Source organism: Dreissena polymorpha, chromosome 4 (genome assembly GCF_020536995.1).
Source record: "Dreissena polymorpha isolate Duluth1 chromosome 4, UMN_Dpol_1.0, whole genome shotgun sequence".
Taxonomy (NCBI): domain Eukaryota; kingdom Metazoa; phylum Mollusca; class Bivalvia; order Myida; family Dreissenidae; genus Dreissena; species Dreissena polymorpha.
The window spans coordinates 9,797,784-9,822,188 of NC_068358.1; the positions used below are offsets into that span (position 1 = coordinate 9,797,784).

Consider the following 24,405-nt stretch of genomic DNA (forward strand, 5'->3'; position numbering starts at 1 on the left):
CATGACACGGGTTAATTGATATTTGATCAGATCATTCCAGTGTTTAGTCAAGAGACAAAGGCCTCTCTGCTTACCCCAGGAAATGTCGTAGCTAATGCCAATACACCTCGACTCGGATTGTGACATTGACGATGCTTTAACATGTGTTGAATTCATGTGGAGCCAATAACGTCTCTGCAAGCGATCGATAGCTAGTCACGAGTTATCAGCAAAAGCTGTATTTGGTATTGAATCCGTCATGAATATTTCTCCCTTTCACGATTGTGCTTGAGCGTATGTACAGCGCTCTAACGCTGGAATAAAGTCTATAATTGGACACATATTGCAAGGGAGAATTGGCTAAACCGAGAAAAAAATGTGACACTGTGAAAATCGTGAAATGAACACGACCCTAATCCGGTTGTCTAGGAAACGAATTGCAGAGAAAGTGATGGATCGTAATGGAGTCTGTTGTTTTTCACAGAAAAGGTAGCTGAAACAAGACTTTTGTATGAAAATTGATGAGAGTTCAAAAGCGTTTTCTGAAGAAAGTGATGGACTTATCGGCTGTTTATATATATATATGTCTATCATTAATCGTGATATATGGTTGTATTGGTGAAATTGGAAACTCAAGGAAGGTCATTTCATCGTTGATAGTTATCGATGTACGATATATTTTAGAGCTAGTTGATGCTCTACAATACAAACGAGGAAGGCTTCTATAATATGAAAAAAATAATGGTCAACAAATACTTCAACAAGTGGATTGCAAAAGAAAGTACTTTTGTAACGGTGTATAATGTTATGTAATCGAAATATAGTGGAATATAAAAGCGGTAACAACATTTTTATAACAACGTATGTGAATACAAGAGTAGTCGGGAAGTTTACACATGGCTGTAAAAGCAATAGAATTAAATCTGGAAAGCGATGACCTTGTGTTTTATTCTGGGCAGAGAGTCAAAGGCGCTCTTATAGTCCAGATATCGTTACCAATCATCATAGCAGGTGTGTATGCCGTAAAGAAGCCTGTTCGATTTGTTATGACTACTTGTGAACTCACACTAATATTATATATAATACTATAAGCACAAGTACTGGTGGCGGTGGTGCTGGTGGTGGTGGTCGTGTTGATGATGATGATGATGATGATGATGATGATGATGATGATGATGATGATGATGATGATGATGATGATGATTGATGATTGATGATGATGATGCTGCTGCTGCTGCTGCTGATGATGATGATGATGATGATGATGATGATGATGATGATGATGATGATGATGATGATGATGATGATGATGATGATGATGATGCTGATGATCATGATGATGATGATGATGATGATGATGATGATGATGATGATGATGATGATGATGATGATGATGATGATGATGATAATGATGATGATAATGATGATGATAATGATGATGATGATGATGATGATGATGATGATGATGATGATGATGATGATGATGATGATGATGATGATGATGATGATGATGATGATAGTTTTTGTGGTGGTAGTGTTAGAAGGAATTGTGGTAGTAGTAGACGTAGTAGTGGTGGTTGTGGTTGTGGTAGTTGTGGTGGTGGTGGTAGTGGTGGTAGTGGTGGTAGAAGTAATAGTAGAAGTAATAGCAGCCACAGAAGCAGAAGCAGCAGCAGTAACAGCCGGTACCCGTAACAGCAGCCAAAGCAGTAGTAGAAGAAGTAGTATTAGCAGTAGTGCTACATGACAACAGGGCCGATGTTATGTAATGCGCAAACTAAATTTTTTAGACTAAACAATATTAATTTTGAGTTTGTTAATTTGTCTTACTGCCAAAACGGCTATTTACAAAATAAAACATCGTTAAAACAACGCGTAATAAAAGTAGGCGAGTACCAGTTAAGATTCAAATTTACATTATTAAAAAAAAAACTCGTATGTCGGTGCATACCGAAAACGGAAACTGCTAGTTAAAAACTCATGCAGAGGAATTTTTCAACTAGATATGAATGATATATAATTTCGCTCAAATACATTAAACAATTCATGGATAATGCAGCGCAGCCATTGAACGTCATAATACTTAACTGTCCTAGGTCAACGCGTACTAAACTGTTCAGCTTTAACAACATCAGCAACCGTGATTGCTCGCTGAATATGCAATAGATTGTCTATTTTATCGATTATATCCAGTGTTATCGTATGCGCCCATCGTTAGTGGTTTGAGCGCGCCGTTAGCCTTTGTTATCAGCGTCGTTTTTAACGGACATAGCGCGTATTTACGTTTTTACGATAGCATTATACAAATCTTATTATCTCCACTCTTATTAATACTTCAATATTTCTTCATTATTATATTGATCACGAGCATTACCAGGTAAGAGCGACGTTGTTGTAAAGGGGTAGGGACCTGACATTGTCCATTAATATTGTATGACCCGCGTCATGCCGAAATGGGCCTTATGACATATGCGAAATCGGTAGCTCCAGCCCAGCATGCGTTATCGCGCTATCTTATCAGGAGCTCTAACGCAACGCAAGGTGTCGGTGGTCTCAAGAGCGAAGACTAGGCTGGAGCGGCACTGGCCGCATACGCAATTAGACCCATTATTAAATTCAACATATTATACCATATAGTTGCGTTCGTTCTATTAATATTTTAGTGCAAGTAGCAAATACAATGTCAATAAACACAATAGCATACGTAAAGAAAAGCATCTGAAACGATAATCAATTGAGGAATCAGACATGTCAAGTCAAAATGTTCAGACAGTATTAGCAAATTGTAAATTGTTGACATGTTTTCCAAAGCAGACGCCATAGATAACTTTGCATGAGCCGCTCATATATCGCTATCGGGTATCGAGATCGCTGGCAAATAATGTGCTATAAAAACATGCTTGAATTGTCTTAGAAAATACCTGTACAATTCTTTAGACGACGGAATGTGTCTTAGTCCTGCAAACAATATCTCTTTGCCCAGGGCCCTTACTCACCAAACAAGTCTTAGACCTAAGAATAAAAAATATTCTTTACATTGATATACTAGTATTGAATAATTGCTTGAATTTAGAGTCCAACTTTGAATTAAACACCTCTATCAATTTCATTCTTCATGAAGAGCATTTTGGTAATGAATAATGTATATATTCAAACACTGAACGCATTTTTCTTGGTTCCAAGTCTATTCTTTATTCTTAGGTGTAACAATGGGTTTGTGAATACTAGTATGGGCCATGTGCTCTGCCCTTTTAACAGTTTCATTACTACTTAAATTCAACTGATGCTAATCCACATAAAGAGATATTTAATCAAGATTTAGTCGCGATGGTTATTTGACTTGTTTAAAAAAAATACATACACTATTTTTGGAATGTATGTTGTTGCTTTTTCGTTATGCCAATCAGTGTACATGTCTCTTTTACGACTTAAATTATATAGCTTCAACAGGTCAGCATCCGCAAAAAGTTAAATGTGTAGAATAGTTGCCCTGTATCCTTGTATAATAGGAAACATGATTACCGGCGTCTTTGTGAAAATTGCCTTTCTTTTGCCGTACTCAGATGGCAATATTACGCGCGTAATGCCTGCGGTTTGTCCGTAATAAAAGACAATAAAAAAAAGTTCACAATAACCAGAAAACGTTTCATTTTGTTGGAGAATAATCGATGGTTTAATGTGCAGCAAACATCAATACGCAATTGTGTACATTAAATATGTTAACGGACAAGTAAGCTTGGTCGACCTTCCTACACTATTTTGGAGATGTTTTTATAAGCACGTGATATAATTACGGCTGCAATTATTAACCAAGTACGTTTGCTGTGCTCCACTTACAAGACACCCACTGAAAAAACAAAACCCGGAAAAGACGGAGAGCAATTTCCAAACGCAGTGTTATTAAAAGTTCAGTCATTTCTAAAAAAGCAAAATCGTGACTACGAAAATAGATTATAAGCTTTATTTTGCTTTATTCGTAATTCAACAGTTACTTGACGCATGTTGTGAAGTAAAGAAAACGACCGTCATCTGTATAATTATGATGGGGTTAAAATATTGTTCCTCGAGCCATAAATGTTAAAGTATTTAACAAATAAAGTGTTTACAGTCGTTGTTTTCCTCACGCCATGAATGTTGCAGTATATAACAAAAATCAAGCGTTTACAGTCGTTGTTTTGCTCACGCCATGAGTGTTGCAGTATATAACAAATGAAGCGTAACTTTACAGTCGTTATTTTGCTCACGCCATGAGTGTTGCAGTATATAGCCAATCAATTTACAGCCGTTGTTCATATAATATACATTTACAGCACTACATCTAACATCGCATCATTTCAGATGAGTGATATTCTTTAATCCAATAGCCATAATGGAATTTAAAGGGGCCTTTTCACAGATTTTGGCATTTTTTAACTTATTCATTAAATGCTTTATATCGATAAATGTAAACACTGGATCGTAAAAGCGCCAGTAAAAAATCAAGAATAAAATTTAAAAAAGGAAAAGAACATTGCCCGGACCAGGTTTCGAACCAGTGACCCCTGGAGTCCTGCCAGAGTCCTGAAGTAAAAAACGCTTTAGCCTACTGAGCTATTCCGCCGAGTACACATATTGGACGTATTTTATACCTTATATAAGCAATCTTCGTAGTTTCACAAAATTTAACGACAAAAACAGAACTCTCCAAATTATTCAATCGTTTCGCGTTGCAACGCTTTATAATTTTTAGGTTTTAAAATCGTCAAAAGATGCATATAATGGCTATATTAGACCATGGTAAATGTTCAGTATTACTGTTTCCTCACAAATATCATAACTAAAACGAAAATTTGCGAATCTGAAACAACTTTTTTCAATTTTGTCAATTTACCAACGCGTGAAAAGATCCCTTTAAACAAACATCCGCAGAAAAATTTACCGCTGTGCTATTTAAAACGTTAATAAATAATTGCATAATTCCAAATCGTTATAATAGTAGAAGACAAGCTTTATGTGCTGTATAGAAACTGTAGAAATACGGTAGTAGTCCTACATTTAACAATAAAATGCACATGCTTTTGTAAGATTTCGAATAGAATTTCAACGCGCGCAACACCATTCGCATCATTCATTGTTATTTGTACGAGTTCACTTTAAGCTTTCACAAAAACAAAAACACAGCAATCATCCAATCTACGAACCGTTCGTGTTTCATGTAGAAAAATGTTTAACCGCGTTTTACTGTTAACACTGTAAGCGTTTCACTGTTATGAACTTTACGTGTTTCAGTGGTATGTACTGTACGATTTTCAATGGTATTTACTGTGCATATTCCAGTGGTATGAACTGTACGTGTTTCAATGGTATGAACTTAACGTGTTTCAGTGGTATGTACTGTACGTGTTGCAGTGGTATGTACTGTAAGCGTTTCAATGGTATGTACTGTACGTGCTTCAATGTTATGTACTGTACGTGTTTCAGTGGTATGTACTGTACGTGTTTCAATGGTATGAACTGTGCTTGTTTCAGTGGTATGTACTGTACGTGTTTCAATGGTATGTAATGTACGTGTATCAGTGGTATGTACTGTAAGCGTGTCAGTGGTATGTACTGTACGTGTATCAGTGGTATGTACTGTACGTGTTTCAGTGGTATGTACTGTACGTGTTTCAGTGGTATGTACTGTACGTGTTGCAGTGGTATGTACTGTAAGCGTTTCAATGGTATGTACTGTACGTGCTTCAATGTTATGTACTGTACGTGTTTCAGTGGTATGTACTGTACGTGTTTCAATGGTATGAACTGTGCTTGTTTCAGTGGTATGTACTGTACGTGTTTCAATGGTATGTAATGTACGTGTATCAGTGGTATGTACTGTAAGCGTGTCAGTGGTATGTACTGTACGTGTATCAGTGGTATGTACTGTACGTGTTTCAGTGGTATGTACTGTACGTGTTTAAATGGTATGTACTGTACGTGTATGAGTGGTATGTACTGTAAGCCTTTCAATGGTATGTCCTGTACGCGTTTCAATGGTATGTACTGTAAGCGTTTCAATGGTATGTCCTGTAAGCGTTTCAGTGGTATGTATTGTTAGCGTTTAAGTGGTATGTACTGTTAGCGTTTAAGTGGATTATACCGTTCGTGATTTACAAGTTTGTAGCGTATCTGTTTCAATTTTATATACCGTAAGTGTTTCAATTCTATGTACCTTACGTGTTTAATTGGTATGCACAGTACGTGTTTCACTGGTATATTCCGTACGTGTTTCACTGGTATGTAACTTACGTGTTTTGGTTAAATGTACCGTACGTTTTCAGTGGTATGTACCGTAAGTGTTTCACTGGTATGTACAGTACGTGTTTCATTGGTATGTAACGAACGTGTTTCTGGTCGAATGCACAGTGCTTTTTCAGTGGAATGTACCGTGTGTGTTTCAGTGGTATGTATCCTACGTGTTTCACTGGTATGCACCGTACGTGTTTGACTGGTATGTACCGTACGCCTTTCAGTGGTATGTACTGTACGTATTTCAGTGGCATACACCGTACGTGTCCCACTGGTTTGTACCATACGTTTTTCACAAGATTGCACCATAAGTGTATCAGTTGAAGGTTCCTTTCGTGTTTTGGTATTTGGCGTCCGTGTTTCAGTGATTTGTACCGTGTTTGTTTCAGTGGTATTTAGCGTCCTTGTCTAGATGTTATAAGGCGTATTAGTTTCTGAAGTCTATAACTTACACGTTACAGTGGTGTTTCACTGGTACGTACCGTACGTGTTTCAGGTATCGAGGTGCGTTTCCGGGGTGCGGCGAGGGCCAAGTGGAACGAGTCTGTACAGAACGGCACACACCGCACAGACATCGAGCATGAGAAGGAGGAGATCTACTTCGACGACAGGTTTTGTTTGTGGGGAAAAGGTACGGGTATAATTATATGGTTTCCCCGGTTTTATTATTTACTTAGAAATAGACAGAATTGTATCAAGCTTTTCTTAGAAAAATGTAATTGAATATTTAACCTCCTAAGTAAATTTCGCGATTCGATTGCAGGATAGCGGTCACATGACCCATAACTTCCCATAAAATTCTAACAACGAGATGCAACGACATCATCTTGTTTATTTTGTGACGAAGTTATAATTGGGTTCGTGTTATTTTGAGAAAATAATGTCAGTTTGAGCAATATCAATTTTAAGACACACGACAAGGTTGTCAACAAATCACATGTTTCATACGTATTGGACTCTCTCACATGTTTTGTTTCTGCGTAAATACACAAGAACGCTCTTTAACTGGAGCCTACATTATATACACTATAAATGGTTTCTAATGAGTGATACGCAAATTCACAATTATTTAATCAATACGATACACATAACAGGATAGATATTTGCTTTAGAATGGGTGGAGAATATTTGCATTAGCAAAGGGCAACGCCTTTAGAAAGGGTCTAATAGAAGTACACTGTAATTGGTCAATATATAACTGCATCTCTGAGACACGAGGTTAATGTTCTAGTGGACGTCCAGACATTGCCAAGGACGGGCATTTTGTAAACAGTAGCGTATTCAGTCATAACTGTATAAGGCTGATTACGTATTGTGTAGGCATACCCGTAGCCAGGGGGGGGGGGGGGGGGGGGGGGGGGGGGGGTGCGTTGGGTGCGTTCGCACCCAATGTTTTGTGACGATTAATTAAAAATTGTTCTATAAGTTGCACCCAACTAATTTGACGCAAAAAAATATTTATCCTTTCCAGGAACCCAGTGAGTCTTCGTATTTAAGCGTTACAATAATGTTGTATTCAATACGCAACCGACAGGTCACCACATAATTCATTTCTCGATGAAGCCATTTCCAAGATAATATGTAAAAAAATAATATGTGTTTTCTGTACAATGCAAAATTATAAACCTGGTACTCTAATCCGTATAAAATTTATACTTATTTATAGATATTTGATACTAAATGATTGTTTTGTAACTTTTGTCATTAATGTCTGTTAAAGCTATAACTGTAATAGATATCATAACATAATGATGAAGCCTACGTATTGTGGGTTGAAATCCGAGTCTTATAAACTTTTTCGACAATGATCTTTATGGCTGGAAAAAACAATTTGATTAACTTGAATAAATAATCTTATAAAAAAGAAAATACATTTTAGATGATTATTTACGGAATGTTATGCCAGCTTCCGAAAATTACTGAAATCAAAGGAAACCCTGTCGACTATTGCCGAAGACTAATGAGTCACTGGTTAATAATTTTGCATTATACTACGATTTACAACAATTACTTTACATATTGTGTACAGCATTTTCGACAGACTGCGTTATATTTTTGCTATATCCCCGTACAACCATTTTCGGATCCCCTAAAGGGTTTTCCAGCAAAAATTATCAGCTATGCCCAAGACAGGATATATTTTTTGTTGAATGACAAGAAAACAATTCATTTCTACAAAGCAATGTAGCATTTTTGAAGTTTACCAACACTTAATGGCATCTGTTCTGCTCCACACACAGAACTTTTCACAATGTTACAAAATTATGTCAAACTTGACACTGGGAAATATGTCCTACTCTTAAACAGTTGTTAAAATGAATTTTAAACGTTATAACAAATGATCAGGTGGACGTTGCCGTTTAATGTTCATTAACTATGACGGATCTTGAGCATTATTGGCAAATAATAACATCTTTTTTCTTCAACGTCCTGATATACATTGTTAAGGACCTTGAGAGCTAAGGGCCAGTAGTTTGTGGTTATAGGGTCTTTATAAAGCCTTAATTGTTATATGTTTCTAAAATTCGTTTATAAAAAAGATAACTAATTTGTTAAAATTAGTTTAACAAAATAAAAGAAGCCAGTTATAATATTTTGATTTCTGTTTAGTATTGATGCAGCTTAGAGCATACCCAGTTTTGTACACTACAATATGAGCCCGTTTAGAGCAATGCTAGACGTCTGGTATTATCCATGGTAGCGGACGAACAATTGTTTTGAAAAAGTCAAATATTTTCATTTAATTTGCTCGATTTATGAATGGTAGAAGTTAGGAATGGTAAAACACACCAATTTTATCAAGATTCCAATAAATAATTATATTTTATACTGTTCTTATTGCTGATTTTACATTCTATAAATGTGTTGTTGCATATGTAAATTAAGTATGTGCGCGCATACTAGTGTCGGATTAAACACTGTATAAAATTATGTATTTTCGTGACTGATCGAAAAAGATGGTTATTGAAAAACGGTAGTGGGGAATACATGTATGTTATATCATATTCATGTCGATTAGTCACTGAGTATGGTCAATGAAAATGAAATTTCATTAAAAAATATTCTATGACTTCTGTGTATTAATACAGATAAAATGTCACCAGAATACAGGAGTTTAGGTTTCATTTTCAAAGTGTTCTAGGGGGAGAACCCCCAAACCCTCAAATTGCAGGAGGGGGGACATCCCCTTCTGCACATACCCCCTTCGCCACTTCGTTGCTTAATATAATCGTTGATGGTAAAGTTCGCACCCCCTTTTTCAAAACCCTGGCTACGGGCCTGGTAGGAAACATTCGACATCAATATTATAAATGAAGTACAGTGGTAAAAATAATTATGTTATGTGATTGATTGGGCTTTAAGTTGATTCTCTTCTGGCAGCATTAGAAAACTTATTAGCAAAGACGCATGGTTTTACACTGCACATTCTAATGACTTTTAGCTAAACATAGATTTCCTTTTGCATTGAAATAAATAAAAACTCTGCATATAATGTTTAGGCTCTTAAAACCTTATAAGTTAAAATATTTATAAAAAAGCACTGTTATGAACATGTTGAACGAAGTCGAAAGTGTCTCAAACTGTAGTTTTTTTACACACTCGCAAGAATGGTGTGCAGGTTTATAACTTTCAATACAAGTATACGTGGACCATCTACCACATTTCAGTGAGCAGCTCCAATCGCTGGGAGACGCGTGAGACACTTCAGAGAGGCCGGCACGCCTTCCCCTTTCAGTACCGGGTACCCGGGGCCATACCCTGCTCCTTTGAAGGTACACTTAAGAGTCTTTTAGTTTAGTGACATCCCCACACCCTGTCATGAAGTCTAGTATTCATGCCAGTCCAGGCCTATTTAAATGTACGCCTTATACTCATGAAGTCTATTATTGATACCAGTCAAGGCCCATTGAAATGTACGCCTTATACTCATGAAGTCTATTATTGATACCAGTTCATGTCCATTGAAATGTACGCCCTATAGTCATGAAGTCTAATATTGATACCAGTCCAGACCCATTGAAATGTACGCCTTATAGTCACGAATCTAGTATTGATACCAGTCCAGGCCCATTGAAATGTACGCCTTATAGTCATGAAGTCTAGTATTGATACCAGTCCAGACAATTTGAAATGTAAGCCTTACAACCATGAAGTCTAGTATTGATACCAGTTCAGGCCCATTGAAATGTACGCCTTACAGTCTTGAAGTCTAGTATTGATACCAGTTCAGGCCCATTGAAATGTACGCCTTACAGTCTTGAAGTCTAGTATTGATACCAGTACAGACCCATTGGAATGTACGCCTTACAGTCTTGAAGTCTAGTATTGATACCAGTTCAGGCCCATTGAAATGTACGCCTTATAGTCATGAAGTCTAGTATTTATACCAATTCAGGCCCAGTGAAATGTAAGCCTTTAAGTCATGAAGTCTAGTATTGATACCAATCCAGGCCCATTGAATTGAACGCCTTATAGTCATGAAGTCTAGTATTGATACCAGTCCAGACCCATTCAAATGAACGCCTTATAGTCATGAAGTCTAGTATTGATACCAGTCCAGACCGATTGAAATGAACGCCTTAAAGTCATGAAGTCTAGTATTGATACCAGTCCAGACCCATTGAAATGTACGCCTTATAGTCATGAAGTTTAGTATTGATACCAGTCCAGACCCATTGAAATGTACGCCTTATAGTCATGAAGTCTAGTATTGATACCAGTCCAGACCCATTGAAATGTACGCCTTATAGTCATGAAGTCTAATATTGATACCAGTCCAGACAATTTGAAATGTAAGCCCTACAGTCATGAAGTCTAGTATTGATACCAGTCCAGACCCATTGAAATGTACGCCTTATAGTCATGAAGTCTAGTATTGATACCAGTTCAGGCCCATTGAAATGTACGCCTTATAGTCATGAAGTCTAATATTGATACCAGTCCAGACCCATTGAAATGAACGCCTTATAGTCACGAATCTAGTATTGATACCAGTCCAGGCCTATTGAACTGTACGCCCTATATTCATGAAGTCTAGTATTGATACCAGTCCAGACCCATTGAAATGTACGCCTTATAGTCACGAAGTATAGTATTGATACCAGTCCAGGCCCATTGAAATGTACGCCTTATAGTCATGAAGTCTAGTATAGATACCAGTCCAGAAAATTTGAAATGTAAGCCTTATAGTCACGAATCTAGTATTGATACCAGTCAAGGCCAATTGAAATGTACGCCATATAGTCATGAAGTCTAGTATTGATACCAATCCAGGCCCATTGAAATGTACGCCTTATAGTCATGCAGTCTAGTATTGATACCAGTTTAAACAATTTGAAATGTAAGCCTTACAGTCTTGAAGTCTAGTATTGATACCAGTTCAGGCTTATTGAAATGTACGCCTTATAGTCATGAAGTCTAGTATTTATACCAATTCAGACCCATTGAAATGTAAGCCTTAAAGTCGTGAAGTCTAGTATTGATACCAATCCAGGCCCATTAAAATGAACGCCTTATAGTCATGAAGTCTAGTATTGATACCAGTCCAGACCCATTCAAATGTAAGCCTTATAGTCATGAAGTCTAGTATTGATACCAGTCAAGGCCCATTGCAATGAACGCCTTAAAGTCGTGAAGTCTAGTATTGATACCAGTCCAGACCCATTGAAATGTACGCCTTATAGTCACGAATCTAGTATTGATACCAGTCCAGGCCCATTGAACTGTACGCCTTATATTCATGAAGTTTAGTATTGATACCAGTTCAGACCCATTGAAATGTACGCCTTATAGTCACGAAGTCTAGTATTGATACCAATCCAGGCCCATTAAAATGTACGCCTTATAGTCATGAAGTCTTATATTGATACCAGTCCAGACAATTTGAAATTAAGCCTTATAGTCACGACTCTAGTATTGATACCAGTCAAGGCCCATTGAAATGTACGCCTTAAAGTCATGATGTCTAGTATTGATACCAATCCAGGCCCATTTAAATGTACGCCTTATAGTCATGAAGTCTAGTATTGATACCAGTCCAGGCCCATTGAAATGTACGCCTTATAGTCATGAAGTCCAGTATTGATACCAGTCCAGACCCATTGAAATGTACGCCTTATAGTCATGAAGTCCAGTATTGATACCAGTCCAGACCCATTGAAATGTACGCCTTATAGTCATGAAGTATAGTATTTATACCAATTCAGACCCATTGAAATGTAAGCCTTAAAGTCATGAAGTCTAGTATTGATACCAACCCAGGCCCATTGAAATGTACGCCTTATACTCATGAAGTCTATTATTGATACCAGTCCAGGCCCATTGAAATGAACGCCTTATAGTCACGAAGTCTAGTATTGATACCAGTCCAGACCCATTTAAATGAACGCCTTATAGTCATGAAGTCTAGTATTGATACCAGTCCAGACCCATTGAAATGAACGCCTTATAGTCATGAAGTCTAGTATTGATACCAGTCCAGACCCATTTAAATGAACGCCTTATAGTCATGAAGTCTAGTATTGATACCAGTGCAGGCCCATTGGAATGTACGCCTTATAGTCATGAAGTCTAGTATTGATACCAGTCCAGGCCCATTGAAATGAACGCCTTATAGTCACGAAGTCTAGTATTGATACCAGTCCAGACCCATTTAAATGAACGCCTTATAGTCATGAAGTCTAGTATTGATACCAGTCCAGACCCATTCAAATGAACGCCTTATAGTCATGAAGTCTAGTATTGATACCAGTCCAGACCCATTCAAATGAACGCCTTAAAGTCATGAAGTCTAGTATTGATGCCACTCCAGGCCAATTCAAATGTTAGACGTAAGGTCATACATTGTAGTATAAATAGCATACCTGGTAAATTTGAATGTTCGATTTTCAATTATACTTTCTGGAATGGTTACTATTCCCCTTTTCTTTGAAGGTCAGCATTTCAGTCGTTCAGCGTAGTACGTTTATAATATCAAGCTCCTTTGGATGTACGCCGTTATGTCATTTAGGGTAGCATACTGGAGCGCCTCATCTGTCTCCTTTTTATTATTGACATATCGGCTGTTTAATTGACATGATGAGGTTTTAAATCATATGATATGTGTTAATTATAGAATGATGTGTGCTTGGCATAGAATGTTGTGTGTTTGTTTTGTTATGCTGTGTGTTTGTCATGGGAGCCATTAAGTAATACAGTTTAGATTTGTAACCTTATCCGAAATTTAAAGCAAACATTTAAGTTTTTCACTGAAATCTGACTGACACCCCTCTTAATTGAAAATACGCATTTAAGGCATTAAGTGTTATAGAGTTATAACAGCCTGATCCTGTGAGGATTCGCCTTTAAAAAAAAAGTGTAGTGTGGTAACATAGCATGCTGGTTTTAATATACGTTTTTATTCATACAAGAAAGTAGGACCGCGCTCAATCGGGTTTTAATGTGGGTTTTAATAGTCATAAAGCCAAAAGGGTATAAAGTAACAAAGCATTGACATTCATCTTCTTTAAAAAAAAATATTCCGCACATGATGATAGTTGTTTGGATCCCATATCATGTATAGTCCATTAATTGAGACATAATCCAATGTTCTAATAATGTCGATGAACCTTTAAACTTGGTCATTTATCACATAAAAAATGTCCTTGTGGACTTGTTTTGGGTGACATTTAAAAAAGCTTACCTATACGGCAAACGTTGTGAACATTTTTAAAACTTAAATCATTTCGAGACTTTTTAAAGATTAAACGATGGATCAAATTCGTACAATGGGAACGCACAAGAAATAAATCAAAACGTATCAAATCATTTGAATTTATAGAAACAAAACAGAAAAAAATACTTTTGATTTTCCCTTTCTTAAAAGCTTAATTTCAACGAGAACAAGATCGTTTAGATAGAAGAGAAAACATATAAACATTTCTTATTTGACAGTTATATGAACTCATAACGTACGACTTTATTTTTTTTTAAAGAGTAAAATGACTGAGCCATTTCGAAGAAAGAAATATGAAGAAAAGTATCAGTACTATGAAAACACTGAAGAAATGTTGCATACATGTACATGGACCTCCAAACATGGCCGCAAAAGTGTCTTAAACAATAGTCAGCCATGGTTGATTGTTTAAATTTCGCACAAAAACATTCGAATTGCATGCCCGTTCATGTTCGTGCTGTGTCCTTATAAAACACATTACGAGTCATATCGTTAGAGGTTCTTAACAAACCAATTGCAAAACCTAATTATCGTTTGGGAATTCTGCGTTCAACGGAATTATTCAAATTCTGATGACGTCGTAATTTGCATTAACGTAAATAAAAGTGCGTCTTCTTCAGGTCCAGACGCTCACGTGCGTTACACTGTCCAAGGAATAATCGTCCGCTATGACGGGGAGCATATCACAACGCGCAAGCTAATCACGGTGCTCAGGGAATTTGATCCTCGGAGAGACCATCCCGACAAACTGGCGATACCGGTAAGCTTTGGTTTTGAAAGCGAAATGCGTTTCGAATATCATATTAGCTTTTATGTTTGGGTGAAAAAATGCTCGTGACATTCACAACCGCTCAGTCGGGAAGGCTATAGTGTAAAACGCTTGCAAATGAGACCTGTCATTTACAGGCCGATCCATACTATCGTTTTTGCAATTCCTATCATTCTGATTGATGCTCTGGAAATTGCTTCAACCTTATTGCACTAGCACCGAAAGTTTAGATTGGAGATACCATGAACATTAAAGTATTTATTTCCCAGGGAAACTTTTTTTTCACATAACAGTCTAATTCATCAAGCTCACGAACGAGTGATTTTCCATTGTCGCGATATCTAACCCAGCAAGACCATTACAGAGAATCATCTCCATCTGTTGAACAGATTCTTACAGAAGCCTTTCCTCTCTCCAGACACCATTTCCTTTGTCGCCATAATTACCTTCGTCTATTACGTGCATTTTGTCAATATCTTCCCAAGAACCGTAACTCTGGCGGTGGCATAAGTGGTCTTGACAGTTTGACTTGGTCCCCAGTTTTATGTCGATAAGCTGGCTTGGTGCTAAATGCCTCGATCCAGGCAGCAATTACCCGCTACTTAGTGACAGCAATCCGGAAGCAGTTTAATGACACACAATGCCTACAACTACAGCTAAAGCGGCATTAGCTGCTATAACGATGTTCTTTGAAACGTTTACTCCGAGTTATTGGTATAAAATGATTAACATTTCTCAAAAGAATCGGTATTTTTTAAATAATGTTCTTATTCCAAAATGTTTCATAAACAATCCAAACACAAATCACGACATGCAAGCACTCAGTACTCCTTTTTATCGCTTTTCATTCTTATATATGAGATAAATAGAGTCAATGGAAACATTCATGGTGCAGGATCAACGGGGTTCACAGCGGTTTGCAAACGGGTTGGACAGAAAGTAAACACACCGTTCAGAACTTCATTTTTTCAAATATGTTAGTTCATTAAAATATCTTTTTCTTACTGTTTGTGCCGATATCTTAAATTTGCTTGGAATACGTCTGAAATCGGTGCCAAAATGTAACGTTGCGTGCAGCATACCCGTGTACACGAATGCGTTGCACATCAATTGTTTGCCCAATAACACAGGCTTATTAAATGAAGTAATTCTGATGTATTTCACATTGCAAAGTTTTTTGAAGAAAAGCATCACATAAAGTGTGTTTACATCCATTAACGTTCAATTGTGAACACCACAAAGTCGCGTGATCCGGAACCCTGATATTGGTCGCAACAAACAGCGTGTTCTGCTCTAAAGACAGCGTCAAGTACGCAACGAGAGCGTCATTTATGACCTTAAAGTATTGTATTCAAGAGTAGTTACGTGACTTATATTGTACTTAACCCATTTATGCATAGCGTCTAGAAAAAGGCCTTGGCAAACAGCGTAGACCCAGACGAGACGCCGCATGATGCGGCGTCTCATCAGGTTCTGCGCTGTTTGCTTAAAGTAATTTCTGTAAGAAATATTCTAAATATAAAAATAAATATACTAGAAATTCCTAATGTTGGAAATAAATTGATACCAATTAGAAGGATGGGAGAGTCCACTAGGCATAAATGGGTTAAAAAAATCTCACCAGAGTCAGTATCAACCAACTAGTCAGAATAAAGAGGAGGTAACTGACTCAGATCTCCTGTTAAGAAAACAATCGTCGTTTCTACCGTTCGCTGACACATGTATCTTACACGGAGCGCGCTTATTCAACTTGGCTCAGAAACATAGGGGAATACACTTATGATCTGATAACATCGGGTTATTAGATTTATTTGTCCGAGCAATGTGAAACACTATTGAAATGGTCGACAATCAGCACAGCGTTCCTATCGCAGACGGAATGTCATTTATACTGACAAACAAACTGGGTCTTCTGTATTGATAATTTCTGAGGCAGCTTTTGAATGTAATGTACTTCTTTCTCGGCAAAACGGAATTACGAAATCTTGATTGCGTTCAATTATACTGCTGAGAAATTTTGAATGTTGAGTTGTTTGTTGTTGTTAAAATAAAGGAATCCCACAAGAAGTTCTTATAATATGTATCATTGGCTTCAAACGTTTTAATGTTTTCGTGCGTTGTACGTTTTTCCAAGAAATAATATTTGTCCTCGAAAAAATGACTTTCATATTATTTTAATATATGAAAACGGACACGATATATTTGTCAATTTTATTTCAAAGGGAACTGTTTTGGTAAATTTACAAAACAAAAAAAATGTTTCAGATTTGAAAATTTTCGTTATAGTTTTGTTATTTGCGAGAAAACTACTAATGGACATCTGCTATGCTCTAAAATATCCATTCTATGCATCTTTTGAAGATTTAAAAAGCATGAACATTATAAAACGTTGCAACCGCGAAACGATTTAATAATTTGGAAAGTTCTGTTGTTATCGTTATATTCTGTGACACTACCTTTATTGCTAATATAAAGTATAAAAAACATTTAAATTTAATCAGCACGGAGTGGTTTAGTCTTGAGACTCAAAGGATCAGTGGTTCGAGCCCAGGTTTTCTCTCTTTATTTGTACTGATGTTTTGTTCTGCAGCTTTTGAGTCACGATGTTTACATTGATGATTTTAATACAATCAATGACACATTTCAAAACATGTCAAAATCTGTGAACAAGTCCATTAAAGCGTGGTCGGGTATTTGTGTATTTATTGAAGTTCAAATATACGCGACACCGATCTATATACTCATTACTCTACCACACATGTTAAGACTATATTTCACAGCTAGTTTTAAACCCGTTTTATGGTGATTTTGAAGAAAACACTTTAAATCTTAATAAAGGAACTGCAACCACTTCATCGAATTCCACATGCAAACATAGACAGGTCAGTTAATATTTGCAACCGACTCAGCTAATAAACAACTGGCTGAAACATGAAATATACATTAACAGCTAACCCAAACTGAAACAAAATCTGAAACTATGCGTCACAAGTTCAACAATGACAATGTTGATTGATACTTTAATCAAATGAGACAATTGAAAAAAAACAATGGATTGTACTTAACAAAATTACACCTAATTCATTTTTTCTGTAAAAGTTTTATTTATGAATATTCGATTAATCAAGTTGCAGATGCACGCGTTCAGAGCGAATATTGCAACAACCGCGAACTTATTTTCATCTTTTTATAGCGCATTGAAATTCTTATTCTTATATAATGCAGTGTCATTTTTTACTTGATAAGACATTCAGAGATGATGAGCTAATACCAGTTTTCGTGAAATGTGCGTCGTATAATCATAAACATGACAGTCAACACAATGCTTAAAACAAAAAATATTTTTGTATATGTACAAATGCAAATCTATAAATAAAAAAGGATGGTTAGCTCACGATATGTTCCCTTTAGCTCTACAAAGAATTGCTTTAATATTGCCTTCTATACCATGTTTACTGAATCGCATGAGACCAACACATCTGCAGAATCCAACGTTAGCATGCCTTCTTTATTGGTTCCGATATTTATTGCACTCCAGGATGCTATAGCATTAATTAAATAAGATATGAGAGCCTTACAGAGACGTAAAAACAAAACAACCCGCATAAAATGCCGGCGTATTGTTTACCTCTGTATAAAAGCATGTAGGGTAGAAAGAAGGTTAATATTTGTAATAATGCAATGTTGTTGTTGTTGTTGTTGTTTGGAAATAATACCAAACTACACTTGTCTGTAAATCCTTATAGTGAACAATCTTTAAAAGAGTATCTTGCTCTATTTTTGTAAAAAAAATCCATTTTTCTGACTTTATGTTCTCCGACCTTCACACAGAATATTCAACCGGTTCCGAGCACAGCTTATGAAAAAAGGGGTTACCGATGCGATGCATTTTGGAAACAACGAAGTTATCGCTCCTGTTCACAAGCCGATTATTGTATGATCGGTGTCCGGCTATACACTTTCACCATCGTGCATGAAGTTGCACAGACTTTGTAACGGTGTGTCTCTAGTGAATCGCATCCACCTCCGTAAACTAAAAACGCATTCAATGTTGATGACCATGATCGAAAAAATCCCGGTGCGTTTTGTATAAATGTTTACTTTACACGTGCCCTATGCTTTTCGAATTGTATTGCTATCGAACGGTGGGAAAAGGCGACAACCGTTGTACATGTTCCTTTACTGGGCAATTTGTCAGGGCCTGACACACGCTTGGTCTGGCGTTTGTTCATTGATTCCCCTCGGAATTATGAGTGTCAATGAAATGTCGAAAATTATCAGAACAAAACAAAGTACAAGGCATCTGTGGATTTGAAATGTCTTCCGCTCGTGTCTTATTCTAATACAACACGCGGCGTGTTTTAAAGAAACATAACAGGATATCAAGTTTGTTTGTTTGTTCTCGTAAGTATTCGAATTATAATGTTTAAATTGCCAACTCCGATTAAAGTGCATTACCAAATAAAGCGCTTATTATAATAATATACTTTATATAAGCACACTATCTTCCATCCACATTTGCACTTCTTAGCTAAAAGTGGGTTTTATTTAACGTTTTTACAACGCTACACAATTAATCCAAACTAGAAGTCATTGTGTATGTCTCTTTGATAGAGTGCACTAATATTACGTGTTACCTTATCCGACACGCCTGGTTCACCTTTTCAGCCGGAGCAGCCTCTAGAGGACCAAGCCGAGCGGGCAATCAGCTCCGTTTGCTGTCGCCCGGGCCGCGTCTCGTGCTCCCTGGCGCTCTACAAGCGTGCCTTCGTTCCCGGAGAAACACTGCGCGCGGACATTCATGTGCAGAACTCGTCGTTCCGGAAGTCGGGCCTTGTTTCTGTACAACTCAAACAGGTATATGGTCCATAGTCCAGCCAATATATCTTGTACGTCATAACATCAGTTTTTTCATTGGTTATGGCACGTTATGCGAATATGGGTCTTATGCCAAACGCTGCAAAAGTAGCTTCAGTCAAGCCTTGGCATTTGCGCATTCTGGTCAGGAGCTACCCCGTCCGCGTATGAGACCACGAAACCATTCGCTGATTTAAAGCGCGCAGGGTAGCTCCTGACAAGAAAGCGGAATTGCACAAGATGGTGAGGAGCTACGTTGGCCGCACATGGCGTAGGATCCGTTTTCGCGGTTGAACCCAATCGTTGTGCAGCTCGTCAGTCATTTACAAACGTTTGTTCATGTTGGTGTGAACCTGTGTTAATATAGTTTTATTAATTTAGCGTTTGATGAAGAGATGAATTAACATGTAGTAATAATGGCAATTGTGCCCTCTAATCGATATGAATGTGAAGATTGTGTACTTTAATGGTAATTATTTTTTTAAACACACACTAAGAACCGGATAAAAAAATAAGCTCGTTTATATGGCTTCAAAATCTTATTCATAGCTCACAATACATTTTTTTTTACAAAAAAACTTATGGCGAACAGCGTTCTTGTATAATTCCTAAAACGAAGTTTGACGTTTGCTCATGTCTCGTTTAATTTATATTTTCTTTTCGTGAAGATCAAACAATTCATGTTCAGTTTACTTTTTTGTACATAATAAAAAACATCATTTAACATTTAATCTTTAAACGTTTTCCTTTGTTCTGTAAGACCAAATACTCTTATATAATAATAAAAGTTACGAACTAGTATGTCCACTATCCTGTACGCCAGGTGCAGCTCTACATATTGGTATTAATCATGATAGTTAAAGAATTAAACAATTGAGCCTCGCTAGGGGAATACGGGGCGAAAAGTATCGCCACAGATTAGCCTGTGAAGCACACACACGCTTATCAGGGACCACATTTTTGTCTTATCTGGATTTTTGCTCAGAACATATACTTCCTTTAAACAAAAATAAAATAACAACGAAAAGCGTCGGTAGATACTGCACTGACATGCATTAAGCCCGGTTTTCCCAATATATCTTCACTCACGCCCTATCCTATCGCAGATGCTGATGTACGGCGGTGTTCACACGCGGACGCTGTTGCTGAGCGACATCAAGGTGACCGACAGCCTGCGTCCCGGTCAGTCCCGCCAGTGGAAGGACTACCCCCTGCGTCTGCCGTCCACTTGCCCCTCCAAACTGTTCATGTGCAAGGTGCTAGACATCAAATACTGCATCGCTGTAAGTCCGCCTCGACCGCGTGTCCATCCTACCTCTTCATGATATTATTTCATTAGATTATATACGCCCGATAATTAAAGCTACCGGTATATTTACTTAGTTTTTTTTATTTACAGAAAAAGGTTCATGTACAATGGGAAAGATATCAAATAATGCATAGCTGTATGAGATTTTACTGTTAGATACGTATGAAAGGACTCGTTTATTTTATAAATATAAAACAGTTTTATAATTGAAACGTTTTCTTACTAAGTATATTTTTAATTTACGCTAGGCGCGCCAACATTGCTATGACTTATTGCGGTGATAACGAAGGACCTATTGGTGCGGTGAATGAATATCGTGGCACTACAATAAAGACCCCCCACCCCCGCCACACACACACACTAAAAAAACACATACGAACTTTTGCATATGTTCAATGTAACGAAAGTGTAACGTATAATTCCTTTAACTGACATTGTCTGTGTATTTGTATGTTTTTACCCTATTACTCGACTAGTTTCATGTGGTCAATTTTACAATACCTACGTGTATCTGTGTACATATCTTACCCGATTTGCGTGGACTTACAGAAAGTGTTTTTCTTTAATATTGTACATACCATCCATGTGTAAATGTTACTGAGCTGTGATTTGGAAAAAAATGATGATATCTTCAACATTTTTCGTACCTGTGCAACGGTACTTTATTTATAATAAAAGGAGTGCCCAGAAATGGAACAAACAAAGCACATAAAACCGTGAGTAAAGTGCATTGTCAATGTTGAGTTCGGTTTCAAAACATGGATGTTGTTTTATCAGATTGAAGCGACGTTTCCCGATGCCGTTCTCTACGCCGCTGTGCCTATCACTATAGCAACCGTTCCCGAGCAAGCGTATTGTCCGGTAAAATGGGTCTATAAAGGTAGATAAAAATAAGTCTTCGACATTCCCGTATCCAAAATAATTTCCTCTTTAGAATTTGGTTAAACATGTTTATTCCAAAATGTGTTTTACGACATAAGTTAAAAGCAACTTAAGTTTATAGGATTGGAACGTTAGCTAAGCTAGTAGGGTTCCTTTCCTCAGTAATATATTTACAAACATAGTGACGGCAATTGCATTTTAAACACAAATCAGTGAATAATGATTCGAGGATAAACAAATTCGTGAGTTTAATTCGAATCAAAGTTGTTTTTAAAATGTTGAAACAAAGTAATTGGAAAAAAATGTTGTAATTATAATCAACAAAATCATTTGTAAAAAATATTGAAACATAGAGCATTTTCTTTAGAATTGCCACACAACTACGTGTAGACAAACTTAAAATCATAGTATATGCGCAAGTGGTCCACTGATCTATTAGTATGGCTCATTGTCGACCTGAAATGGCTTGAAGTCACCCTGGGATGACAAGAAGCCGATTCATGTCTCCCTGGGGTGACTTCAAGCCGATTTTAGTCACCCGGTCGGTTTGAAGCACCCTAGTGTGACATGAATCGGCTTGAAGCCATCCTGGGGTGACAAGAATCGGCTTCTAGTCACCCCCGGGTGCCTTCAAGCCATTTCAGGTCAACAATGACCCAATGCGCTATACTCATCGGGTCGTTGTCGACCTGAAATGGCTTGAAGTCACCCGGGGGTGACTAGAAGCCGATTTATGTCATTCTTGGGTGACTTGAAGCCGATTCTAGTCACCCGGGCGGCTTAAAGTCACCCCAGGGTGACATAAATCGGCTTGAAGTCACCCTAGGGTAACAAGAATCGGCTTCTAGTCACCCCCGGGTGACTTCAAGCCATTTCAGGTCGACAATGACCCAGTGAGCATTAGTATGCTCTTTGTATGATTAAAATAATTACTACACATTGATAACAGTGTACTTACATTAGACACATGTTACTGCTTCAAAAACGGTATTATCTATAATGCAAAAGGTGTCATCTTTCAGCAGAATGATGCAGATTCACGCGGAAATGACATCATTTGCGTTCCTTATTTCCTTACTTGTTTCAATAGTTTTTCCAACGAGTCTGTAACACAGATTATACCCAAGTATGTTTGCATTGATCGTTTCAAGGCGGAAATCCCGGCTTTATTAATTGTATGTTTATATGTGACCTTTTATTCTCAAAATAGTTGATAAAAACTCCTCCCCTGTCCTGATAAGAGTATCTGGAGTCTCAACGTTTGGTATTTAAAAAAAGTGGTAAATTTGCGAGTGCGAAGGATTTCATTGGTTTTGAAAACAGTTCAATTCTATAAATGCATTACTCTTTCTCCCGCAGTTAACGAACGTCCAATCCAACAGAACGGCGACACTTACGACTCTTTCATCCACGGGTGCTCCACGAACGCGGACATGGAATTCAGGCCCAAGTACAAGTTCTACGAGGACATGAAAGACATTCGCAAGGACCGAGAGATCGTCCTCAGACTCCGCCAGAGTCCTGGCGTGAAACGGCGTCGTGAGAAGGGCAAGATTTCCGGGCCCCAGAAACCCGCCGTCGTAAGGATGTTACCCGACGAGCGAACTCATTTTAATTCATACGCGTGATTATAATGAAATTTAGCTGTAAAATAGTGTTCTTTTGTTTGAAAAAGAAAGTATAAAATACGAGGTATAATCAAGAAATAATTCGTCATTTATATATTTCGGATTCGGTCCTGAATTCATTTAATGGAATCAAAAATGACTGTTTAGTTTTTTTGCCATCCCTCGTAAAGTGTGCTGTGTTTGGTCAAAATGAAATTCAATTATTACATTATTTGTTTGAACGTTAATGGATTAAACGATACATAACGCATTCATTGACCTCTCGAAATAGTTCGGGCTCATGTAATTTCGAAGACGAAACGGGTTTTGTGTGCGCTGCTCAACGGCACTTCGATTTCCGGAAATCATTTCCAGAAAATTCCGAATAGTCACGAACGCGAATCTTGCTCTTATGTGCTGCTGTTATGTCGTGCATATTGTTTTTGTGCATTCTGGTTTTGTTTGTATGCTTGTCATGTCTCAAAATAAAAGTTTATGACTTGCCAATTATATTTTCATTGAATAAGCAACAATATCCTGTTGAAAACGGCAAAAATCTTAACACACAAAATACAAATATACATGGCTACATTGTCTAGTGATTAACTTTAGCCTAAAGACAACTGCATGTTTATGTTTGCCAAAAGAACGGAATGCAATGAAATGATATTAATTTTGGGTCATTCATCAAGGTGTATAGTTTCATATTACTATGCATTACTATACATGTACACTTACCCGGACCCGTTACGTCTCTAATTTAAATTGATCCGGCTAATAATATATATTCTTTAATTTCTTTGGATGCAAGGTTTGACTGCGTTTGGGAAGTGCAAGCCCTATTCTGTATATTTATCAAGCGTTTTTATGCACACAGGTCCGAACTTAATAAAGTCGTATTTCCAGCATTTGAAGACTTTTAATGTCAATAAAAATTTCGGCATAGATTTTGGCCCAGCGGCGACGGGCTTTGCACCTTGAGCTTACTGATTACCAAGTGAGACAATGTGTACAAGGAAAA

General features: G+C 37.3%; 1 protein-coding gene across 1 annotated transcript; it reads left to right on the top strand.

Moving 5' to 3' along the window:
* Positions 1-269: 269 nt before the first annotated feature.
* On the top strand, positions 270-23,855 carry LOC127879065 (arrestin domain-containing protein 2-like). Its single transcript, XM_052425657.1, has 8 exons — positions 270-990; positions 6,743-6,877; positions 9,915-10,019; positions 14,581-14,720; positions 19,398-19,586; positions 20,693-20,869; positions 21,673-21,775; positions 23,137-23,855. Exons 1-8 carry the CDS (start codon positions 876-878, stop codon positions 23,403-23,405), a joined length of 1,233 nt encoding a protein of 410 aa, XP_052281617.1. The 5' UTR covers positions 270-875; the 3' UTR covers positions 23,406-23,855.
* Positions 23,856-24,405: the final 550 nt, after the last annotated feature.

Coding starts and splice junctions, on each gene's coding strand:
- LOC127879065 (XM_052425657.1), top strand. CDS start 876: ATGGCTGTAAAAGCAATAGAATTAAATCTGGAAAGCGATGACCTTGTG. Junction 14,721..19,397: donor CCGACAAACTGGCGATACCG/GTAAGCTTTGGT, acceptor TCACCTTTTCAG/CCGGAGCAGCCTCTAGAGGA. Junction 21,776..23,136: donor GGTAAAATGGGTCTATAAAG/GTAGATAAAAAT, acceptor TTTCTCCCGCAG/TTAACGAACGTCCAATCCAA.